Raw genomic sequence first — 11,617 nt, 5'->3', positions numbered from 1 at the left:
GTCAGCATCCTGTGACCCTGCCAATATATCCTGTGACCCTGCCAATATTATTCATATGTTCTGGCTTTGCCCTTCTTTACACCAGTACTGGACTGAAATATTTGACATGTTGTCAGAATTTGTGGGGAAAAGAATAGAGCCCAACCCACTTGGGGCATTGTTTGGGGTTTTCTCCTTACCTTCTTCATTATCTGTTCATCAAAGTGACATGCTGGCCTTCTCTACCTTACTGGCAAGAAGACTAATTACGACAAACTGGAAATCCTCGAAACCTCCCAGCCAAATTCACTGGATACGAGATATTCTTTATTTTGTTAAACTGGAAAGGATAAGACTTTCACTTAGGGGTTCCCTTAAGACATTAAAAAAGATATGGGGTCCTTTTCTTGATCTGGTTAAGAATAAGAATTTCCCTTCTGGTCCTGGGTGATACAGTCTGCGTCTCGGTGGAGCTCTGCAGAGGTGGTTTTAAATTGATTTACTTATTTATTTATTTCTGTATAGGTTGATGGTGGGGGTGGATTGTAGACTGCTTTTTTTGTTTCTTTTGGTTTGTGTTTTTTTTTTTTTTTTTTTTTACCTTTTTTGGGTGTAATATCTGTATGTGTATGCATGTATGTATCTATCTATATATAGATATATACATATACATATATTTAGTTATTTATTTCTTCTGTTTGGTTTTTATTGGGGTCTAGATTTGAGAGTTTGAGCTGTTTTCTTTTGTAACCTTTTGAGAATATTGTTATTGCTAATGCTCTAATTCTAATAAACAAAGTCTAAAAAAAAAAAAAAGAATGCAACAGCAAGGAACTGTGAAGTGTCTAGTTTCAACAATTAAGATGGACCAGTGTCCTCTAATGTCATGTGGAGTGTACAACACTCTCCCTTCCAATTTGTGTGAATCTCCTTCCCATTGAACATTGAATTTCATTAACTGAAATGCATTATAAAGACCGACCTGATTTTGAGGAAGTTCCAAATCAGTCTGGTTTCTTTAGGGTAACCTGCAACGTTATGAAGAAAGGAGGAGTTTCGTTTAAATAAAAAGGGGAAATCAGGAAATGCGCCAGTCAGCAGGAACACATCAACAAACTGTGCACGAGTCTGGACGTTGGACGAAATAATGCCGGGGAAGAACGTCTGCATTGTTGGATCGGGAAACTGGTTGGTGGAAAAAAGAAAATGATTGAATGAGGATTGTGACCGGAGGTGATCCAGTGCTCCTGTGTCTGTATGTACAGGGGCTCTGCCATCGCTAAAATCGTGGGCAGCAATGCTAAGGCGTCGAACCGGTTCGCACCGCTGGTCAAGATGTGGGTTTTTGAGGAGCTTGTGGAGGGAAGGAAGCTCACGGAGATTATAAATACCGAACACGAGAATGTCAAGTATCTGCCAGGCCACAAACTCCCGAAAAACGTGGTAAGTGCTCGCGAAACGCGGAAACAACTTTATGGAATTGTGGCGGAGTTTGGAGTCCTTCCCCCTTTTCCAACCGTAGTCGGTCTAGGGGCAGTGTTGCCTTCTTTAAACACGACTATCGACAAATCTAGCAACTTTTTGTGTTGTTATTGGGGACTTTTCAAGACTCTCTTGTCCCAAAACCCTCAGACTGCGAGTGACAGTCGACGCGCAGCAGTCCCGCTCAGCTGCGGAGCAGCAGATGTTCACCAACCGCGGCCAGACTCAAAAAGAATCGCGCATGCGCGAAGATGTCCTCGATGGGTCCATAGATGTAAGGTACCTGAGGATTGTGATAAGGAATTTAGTGACACCAAGCATAGAATTGTCAACATTCCTGGAGTTTGAGGGAGCCAACACTTCATCCTATAAGACCAATGAAATTACCAAACAGGTCACAGTGGACCAATTAAACTGTTGTTTCGGCAAATTCACTCAAACTTAATTCTTCTGATCAGTCGTTTTGCACTTCGTGCACATACTTTCATATTGGAAAAGTTAAAAGCATTCAGTCTGGCTGTTGAAGGAAAAAAAGCTCGCCATTAATGTCTTGCTGGTAGGTTCCTGTTTTTTCGCAGAGAAAGTGTGTGACGAAATAATTGCATATCTTCAATTCTGAAAATTAAAAGAACTATTAAAAGAACTGTTCTTAAAAATTACCATTACCAACATTTATTTAATTACAAGTTGGCTTATTATAAAGTGCAGCTTATTTATGTACAATTTCTTTGTTCTTTTAAAAATTAGTAGGTGCAGCCTATGTATAGGTGTGCTGTATAGTCCGGAATTTACGGTAAATTGTTTTGCCGAAAGCAGGTCAACACAGGTTTGAGCAGCGCCTGCCATTATACACAGCTCTGTTGCCCTTCCACAAGCTTCTTTAAAATATATGAATGAAGCAACTTTACAAAGTGAAGAACGCGATAACAATATAGTTTTTTTATTTAAAGAATGATTTTACAAACAAAAAAAGACTAATCACCAGCAAACAACACAGATTACAGCAGATTGTCTTAGAGCTTCAACTGCAAATCCACATGGGAATTGAACTGGAATTGCTGGACTATTAGAACAGTCTAGATGAAATTACTAGTCCTAGTCCTGGAGAGAACATTTTTTTTTTTTACTTCAGAGATCGTTGATTTGAGCTCTGGCAGGTAGCTGTGATCCTGAGTAACAGGATTTACCAAGTTAGGGATGGTAAGTGAGAGGGTGTATCATGGGGTGCTCTGGGTGAGTCCCTGGTTCTGCACCCAACTTCCTGGTGCAGCGTCCAGCAGCTGTGACTCAGCAATTATGGAAAGTGTCAGAGTGTATCATAGGTATCATTGCTGACTGCATTTGGTTCACCTTGTTCTGCTGAGCAGGTTGCAGTGCCAGATATCACGGAGGCATGTTCTGGAGCTGACATCCTGATCTTTGTGGTGCCACACCAGTTCATCAGAAGACTGTGTGATCAGATGAAACCACACATCAAGCCTGAGTCAATTGGAATCTCACTTATCAAGGTTAGTAATTATAGTATATTGATACAAGATTGGATCCATTTGAATACTGGTCAAAACCAAATCTAAGTCTATTTCTAGTGATAAACTATGTAGTGATATTTTGCATGCAAAATTTGCTTATGTAGGGTGTTGATGAGGGCCCTGATGGCTTGCGCCTGATCTCTGACATCATTCGTGAGAAGCTTGAGCTGGAGGTGAGTGTGTTGATGGGGGCCAACATTGCCAACGAGGTCGCTGAGGAGAATTTCTGCGAGACAACAATTGGTATGATATGTCAACGTAATCTACTGACCACACAGATCTCCTAACTAAATATTGATTATTTTGGTAGTCGATTAATCTGATATATATATTCTGTCTGCATAAGTGCTTCCCATAGTTGTTCCTGTTACTTGTTCTGGTCTCTGGTTTGTTTTACCTCCGCTCACATCTGCACTCCTTAGTTTGGGTTTTTTTAATGCCATTTGTAACATTAACATATAAAATAAAAAAAAAAATCTAATGAGTTCAAAAAATATTACCAGAGATAATGAGCAAATATGTAAGTGAAAATAGCCACCTCTGTCACAGGATGAACTGGAGTGGATATTTCGGAAAGTTTTGTAAGGTTCGTAAGGTTTACAAAAAGAGTCTTTTGGATTTTAAAGCCAGCTGAGAAGAGACGCACACACCTTTTATTACTAAAATAGAAAGAACAGCAATCTGTATCAATTACCACAAAAGGCAAAATATCATAATTTACTACATAAGTTAATTCCTAATGTCAATAAAATAATTTTACCCATGTATTCTTTTTAACTGCACTTACTGCAGTACTACCTTATTGTTAATACTTATTATTCATCTTTCCAATAACTAACAAGCTAAGTAGCAAACATTAAGTGCAGGTGGTTTACTTATAAGAATAAACGCTAGCATTAACAAGAGAAAAAATGTGGAAGACGAAATAGGATATGTTGCAGTTAGCGCATTCACTTCCATGTCTTTCAGCCTGCTAAACTAACAAAACACTACAATTATACTGACACTAGTACGAAACATTCCAACTTCTAATTCAAATGTTTTTTATATTATTTTAATGTGATTGTGCACAAAATAGTTTAAGTTGGTAATGTGAAATGAGACAAATATATGTATATAAAAAAATTTAAGAAAATGCATTCATTTTGTGAAGTCCTGTGCATCCAATTACCTTCAAGTCACATAATTAGAGAAATTGAATCCACCTCTGTGCAGTCATGATCATGTGTGTCACATGATATGTCAGTATAACACACCTTTTCAGAAAGGTTGTACAGGCTGCAACACCACAATGCAAGAGGCAGCACACCATGAAGCTCTTTAAACAAGGCAGGGACAAAGTTGTTGAGAAGTACAAATATTCAAATCTTTGACAATCCCTCAGAGCGCCATCAAATCCATTATCTTGAAATGGAAAGAAAACCTGCTAAAAGAAGAATCAATCCATTTTAATTCCAAATTGGGAGACAACTAACTGTGGGTGGGGGGGTGAAAAAACAAGGGTATGAATTGAAGGGGAGTATTTCATTACATTTACAAAATAATTGTAATTATAATGCATTTCATGAATAAAAGCTCGTTTTTCCAGATGTTGCTGTTGCTGTTGTTTGATTTGCTGACCAACCCTATTGTTTGCTGCAGGTTCAAAGAATCCAGAGAATGGTCAAGTTTTTAAAGAACTTCTGCAGACACAAAACTTCCGCATCACTGTGGTGTCTGAGAGTGATACAGTAGAGCTCTGTGGCGCACTAAAGGTACTGAGCACACACAATCTGGGTGTGTCCCTTCAATCTATTAAATTGTAATGTCAAGTCATAATAGTGAACTGTTGATGTCTTCACTGATAGAACATCGTTGCTGTGGGAGCTGGTTTCTGTGATGGACTGGGATTTGGGGATAACACTAAGGCAGCTGTTATTCGACTTGGTCTAATGGAGATGGTGGCCTTCTCCAAACTCTTCTGCGGTGGTCCTGTCAACTCTGCCACCTTTCTGGAGAGTTGCGGCGTTGCTGACCTCATTACAACTTGCTATGGAGGACGCAACCGTAAAGTTGCAGAAGCCTTTGTTAAATCCTCAAAGGTGCATAAACAAAACAGCAAGCTTTGAATCTTTGAATCATGGTTGTCAATTGTCATTGCTGTTTTTTTTTTGTCTGCTATGACGACAGTCCATTGCTGAACTGGAGAAAGAGATGCTAAATGGGCAGAAACTGCAGGGCCCTCAAACATCTGCCGAGGTCTTTAAAATCCTTCAGAAGAAAAACATGATTGAAAAGTTAGTATACTCTCAACTTACTGCTTTTTGATTTCTTTATCTGCAACTGCCTCATAGATGCATTTTGTGGAACTATATATGTGTAAACCTCATTTTTTTTTAAGCTTAAATGATCTGTCTGCTTTAAAATCCTTGCTAAAACTGAATATTAATGTTCTGTGTGTCTGCAGGTTCCCTCTGTTCACCTCAGTGTATCAGATCTGTTATGAAGGGAAGCCTGTCAAGGCCTTAATCGCCTGTCTGCAGCATCACCCAGAGCACATGTGATCCTGATTAGACACACTTGAGCCTTACTTTATACTTCACTTTCTCTTTCTTAGTCAGACATGCACACATAAAATAAATTAGTTCTAGGTGTTCTGCTCCAGACTTCCAAATCAGCACTGCACAAAGCTGAGAAAGGCACTCCCTGAAAAGGCATTTACACTCATTACTATAGTAATTGTGCAAGATGGGACATGTGCTCTGAATTGGTTGTCCTGAAGTTGGCCTACCGTGTTTCTTGGTGATACCAGTATACTTAATAATCTGTAGTTATGGGTGGCAGAAGAAAGACTTTACATTAGTCTTCCATGATGAAATCTCTTCTCCAGCTTATCCTAAATAATGTCAATCAGTAGAAGCTGGTCCTGTAATTTGATCATAAAAAGGTTTACTGTATGAAATAACTAGATTTTTTTTAATGAACATAGTGTTTTACATTTTTGTGGCACATCTTTCGATTATGGAATGTACATATACATTAAAAATTTATACATTTCAATTTAAAGCCTCAGAATCTGGTCAATTTGACTGGAAAAATATGCCTAAAACTCACTGTTTACCATGCAATATATTCCTTAGCTGTCTGTTTTGTGTCCCTCTTGTTAGTTGTTGTGTGTGCATGTATTTGCAGACCCTTTGACAAAGCAACTCCACAAATAATATTTACTGGACACAAAGAATTACACACGTGGACAAAATTGTTGGTACCCTTCAGTCAATGAAAGAAAAACTCACAATGGTCACAGAAATAACTTAAATCTGACAAAAGTAATAATAAATAAAAATTATATGAAATTTAACTAATAAAAGTCAGACATTGATTTTCAACCATGCTTCAACAGAATTATTTAAAAAATTAAACTCATGAAACAGGCCTGGTGCAATCTGACACTGATGTTCCTTGAGCTTGAACTTCACCTTGGATCTCTATAGAAGTTTTTCTGGGCTCTTTTGTTACCATTCGTATTATCCGTCTCTTTGATTTGTCATCAATTTTCCTCCTGCGGCCACGTCCAGGGAGGTTGGCTACAGTCCTATGGATCTTAAATTTCTGAATAATATGTGCAACTGTTGTCACAGGAACATCAAGCTGCTTCGAGATGGTCTCATGACTTTATTTTTTTAAATAATTCTGTTGAAGCATGGTTGAAAAGCAATGTCTGACTTTTATTAGTTAAATTTCATAGAATTTTTTATTTATTAGTACTTTTGTCAGATTCAAGTTATTTCTGTGACCATTGTGAGTTTTTCTTTCATTGACTGAAGGGTACCAACAATTTTGTCCACGTGTGTAATACGCACAAATACTCAAATACACAGATTTTTAAGGATCATTTGGATGTAAACAGGTTTGAGATGAAGGGGTGGAGCAGTTTTAATAGATGCGATTGGCACATCTTCTTGTTATGGCATGAAAACGCTCATGTCTTGACGAGACAAAGGCTTGCCCTCAGGTGAAACATGCTGCTTCTTGGGCTGGTGTGGTTTCATGTGGTCTGCGGTTGTGAGGCTGGTTGCATGTACTGGCAAATTCTCTAAAACACCTTTGCATACGGCTTATTGTAGATAAATAAACATTCATTTCATGGACATTTCTGCAGTCAGCAGTTGTGACATCTGTGGCATTAGGCTGTGTGAACAAAATGTACATTGCAGAGTGGCCTTTTATTGTGCTGTCTAATCAGCACCTTGATGTGCCATACCTGTGAGGTGGAATGGAGAAGTGCTCACTAACACAGATTTAGACAGATTTATGAACAATATTTGAGAGTAACGGGGCTTTTGTGTATGTTCTTTGAGATCTTTGAGTTCAGCTCATGAAAAATGGGAGCAAAAATAAGTGTTTATATTTTTGTTCAGTGTAATAAAAGTTTAGGTTAGTAAAAGCAAAAGGCATATATCATGGATATATTAAATATATAGAATAATATAGAAATATTTTGATTAGCAGTGCCTATGCATAATTGTTCTGCTATTATAGATTTGATGCTGTAGAATGTTGTCCTTTCTGAAGGTGATGCTGCAATTTTACGAATTTTCTATAAAAAAAAATTTCATGGAATTCAATGGATTGACAGTTAGTGTTACAACATTTTTTGTCCATTTTGATAATCAATTTCAATTTCTCCATCTACTTATATTTTGGAACACATACAGTTAAGGTCATAATTACTAGCCCCCCCCCTGATGAAAAACACCTTAATTGGGTCTGTCAGGTAGACAGACCATTTATTATTGTGCTATGAATGGCAAAATGTTAAAAACGTCTTACGTTAAAGACCGCCACGCGAAGACCGTCAAACGTAAAGAAACAACGGAGTGGTCAGGCCGAATGGGAATTCTTTGAAGTGATACTGAGGTACCACATTAAAGAATTCCCTTTTTTCAAATTCCATGCCCGCAGCTGTGACCAATGCCCGGACAGACCCATCAAAATTTCCCCTGGAATTTTGGCTTCTAGTATTCTCATTGAAATTGCCAAAATAAAAACTTCATATTTGTATTGCTTCCAAAGAATGAAGACAAAATCCCCATTCATTTTGATTAAGATATTTAATTAATGTGCTGAATTGTAACAAGAAAACTGAAAAATGACAACCCCCAAATTATTAGCCCCCTGTTCTTTCTTTATTTCCAAGGCAAATATGACCATTAAATTTGACCACAACTGAACATTCAATTAACTGTCAAACTTGAGTAATCAATCAGCATTGAACCTTACATAAGGAACTCTGGTTAACAGGATCAGGGTTAATTCTGACCTTAACACTAGGTATCACAGTCTGGAGTACATTGTCTGGTTCAGAATTCTACCAAATGTATACACTGGCCACTTGAATGAGTATTCTAATTTGTTCCTTTATAGATATTTACCAAATTCTGATACCCAGGCTATTTTGGCAGAGGCAAGAAGAGAGAAGCGATAGGATTTTGTCAGGGGTGATGCTGGGAGCCGCATTTGCAGATATGCTGGAAGGGCAGAAACAAGTGGCTAGCTCAATCGGGGGTAATACAGGCAAGGTTAAGGTTAGGGTTACTGTTTTTTTTTTTTACTGTACTTTGTGACTTCCATAGCAGCTCACCAGTCTCAGTGGTGTGTGCATGCCCTTTGACGACCCGAGCAGAGATTCGGCTGCCATGAAGGGACTTCACTGATGCAGTGGCCGTTGCAGGACACGAGGATGGAGTGCTTCCGGGACAAACATAAGGCCAGTGGGGGTGTTGGTTGCAGGCATGCTCCCTTTGGTGAACTGGCAGGACATTGTCACAGGGCAGCCATTGGACCGGAGCAACAATGAGGGCTCTGGGACGACTCAAGTTGAAAGACGGGGCTTCGTCCCTGGAGAACTGCCAAGACCTTGCCTTGCAGTTCTTGTGCCCCAGCTGATAGGAGAGGGTGAAGTGCTCTGTAGTTGTAGAAGTGGTAGCCCATTAATCAGAAGGTTGCCGGTTTGTATCATAAGTGTTTCACAATGACAATCACTTTTACCAGGTCCATGGACAGTCCATGTCGATCCAGGACAAAGCGCAAGAAGGATGATGTGTGAAAGATGTACTTTTCTACCTTTTACAAAGATGTTCCCTGTGAGTCTGGGGGTCTGGGGAGTAGACATAGATGTCTATGCACACAAAGAAAGTCTCTGAGTATGTCATTCATAAGGGACTGGAAGATGGCAGGGATGGAAGGCATGACTAAGTACTCGTATTGACCGCTGGGGTTAATGAAACCAGTCTTCCTCTTGTTTCCCTTTCAGATGCACACAAGGTGGTAGGCATTACAAAATCCAGTTTTGTGTAGATTGCTGCTTTGGCCAGTATTTGAGTAGTGTCACCGGGTACTTGTGTTTTATTGTGACATCTGCTTTCAGTAATCAATGAAGGGGCAGAGACCCCATCCCACCCTGCTCGCAGCGCAAAAAGGAACTGTGAGGGGCAGTGGTGGTTAAGGAAGTGGCCCTGTAATCAGAAGGTTGCCGTTTCGAATCCCAATCCGCTGAGGTGCCACTGAGCAAAGCCCTGTCCCCACACACTGCTCCCCGGGCACCTGTCATGGCTGCCCACTGCTCACTAAGGGTGACTGACTAAAAGAGGGTCTCTTGATATGATTAACATTGAACAGACTAGAACAGATTATTGACCCAGGCTGGACACACAGTATGGTGTTTACACTCTTGGATTATTGGAACATGTTAACATCATTAACACAAGACGTGACAGGGTAATGTTGCCTTGACGCTGACACTGATGCCCTCACAGAACAATTTATGTTGAGATTCATTTACACACAGGTGGACATCTGCAGGCAATTGCTAGGATTTAATAGGATGTAACACCTCACAATTTTTTTTTTTTTTTTTAAAACTTATAATTATGTGCTACTTTGTGCTGGTCTATCACATACAATCCCAATAAAACACAAGATTGTAATTAAATCATGACACATGTAGACAATATTGCACATTACATGGCCAGCTGAAACTGACATTCTTTGATGTGTTGTGATTGGACAGAAAACAGCCTTCCTCTGTCTTGTGATTGGTTGGTTTTGTGACATATTAGTAAAGCAAGAGTTTACTGAGCGCACAGGTCAGGAATGCACATGTACATGGATGATTGCAGTCATGTAGACATTTTTTGACCACACATTAAATAGTTTTCTCTAATAAAATTCTTCTTGATATCAGTAATATGTTGAAAATATAATTGATGTGCATGCAAAAATGTTTCTTCTCCCGACTGATGTACAAATACAATGACAGATTTGCTCATTGCAGACATAACAAAAAACAGTATTCACAGTAAGTCTATATACTTCACCCACAAGGTGCAATGTAACTACAACACCAACCCAAAACTAAGTGGAAGGCCCTTAACCTGTAGTGAATCTAGTATACCTCAAAACACAACTTAGTGGCGATACATGTCCATTCTTTAGCGTGTGCCGAAACACAAAGTTGAACCTGTTTGTGCTAGTTGGCAGAAGCGCGTGTTGTTTTCTGGATGGAAGCTCACCAAGGATGGAGTGCCACTGCCGTATTATTTAATAATGTAAAAGTCTTTTACAGTTTTACAATCTTTTATGCCGCATCAATAAGAAAACTGTGACTTATCTCTTTTAATTTTCTTTGTTCATATATTTTTTGTGCATTGTATCTACTTACAGGGTGTGTGGAGTTTTGTTTTCACTGTTTTGGATAAAGTTATTACTTAAAGGCTATCCTCTTATTTTTCCAACCATACCATCTACAACAGTAGATTTATGGAATAAATCACCCACAATTTGTCTTTGAGTCCTGGAGTGTCATTTAATAGGCCACATGGGTTTTATATTTGTCACATGCTAGACAAGGTTGGAGGTGGACCAGGTAGGTTAACATCATTTGAACTTTTTGGCGACGAGAAAGGACTGATAGCGAATAAAAATACACCTGCTGCAACACTACGACGCAGGAGAGCATTGCTGTTACACCACGCAGGACCAAACCTTTAGGAAATATTTTCTACTCTGCCTGAAGCTAGGATGCTGCAGTGCAGGTGCTTAACAGGTGCTTTGCGTGATGTGCATCCACTTATGTGTGCCTGAAACTTCTAGAGGAAGGGCACGATCTCACTCTAGCACGCTCACTGGAGATCATGTTGCTCTATGAGAGACGACGGGAGAAGAGTTAGGATCTACCAAAACAGAAATTGTGAATCGAATAAGTCAGAAGCACAACAATGCGAAATCCAAGTGCCCAAAACACTCACATAAAAGTAATTCATAAAAAATGGTTAAAGGTGTGGAAACACAGACCATTTTGGGAAAGACCCAAACTGTCCGGCGAGAGGTCAGAACCTCACAAATTTTTTGCAAAATAAACTGAATGTGGACCTGGGAGGACTAGACCTAAAAATATTAATCAACTCCGGGGCAACCTGCAACATAAGACAGAGTCACATAAAATATTGGGTGTGGAGAGGAAATTATATACCTATGCATCTGATCAATCACTGCCAGTAATGGGAGCTTTCAATTGTGAATACAGGATTGGAAGTTACAGTGAAGATGCAGAATCCATTGTCATTAAAGTGAAGGGTGAACCACTG

General features: G+C 39.3%; 1 protein-coding gene across 1 annotated transcript; it reads left to right on the top strand.

The window, feature by feature from the left end:
• Window positions 1-1,026: 1,026 nt before the first annotated feature.
• gpd1c (glycerol-3-phosphate dehydrogenase 1c) lies at window positions 1,027-6,035 on the top strand. Its single transcript, XM_028979902.1, has 8 exons — window positions 1,027-1,167; window positions 1,245-1,422; window positions 2,829-2,969; window positions 3,095-3,233; window positions 4,632-4,744; window positions 4,838-5,071; window positions 5,160-5,266; window positions 5,437-6,035. Exons 1-8 carry the CDS (start codon window positions 1,127-1,129, stop codon window positions 5,531-5,533), a joined length of 1,050 nt encoding a protein of 349 aa, XP_028835735.1. The 5' UTR covers window positions 1,027-1,126; the 3' UTR covers window positions 5,534-6,035.
• Window positions 6,036-11,617: the final 5,582 nt, after the last annotated feature.

This window comes from Denticeps clupeoides, chromosome 5, assembly GCF_900700375.1.
Source record: "Denticeps clupeoides chromosome 5, fDenClu1.1, whole genome shotgun sequence".
Lineage (NCBI taxonomy): Eukaryota > Metazoa > Chordata > Actinopteri > Clupeiformes > Denticipitidae > Denticeps > Denticeps clupeoides.
Note: the sequence above shows the minus strand (reverse complement) of the source record. Positions and strands in the feature narration are given on the sequence as shown.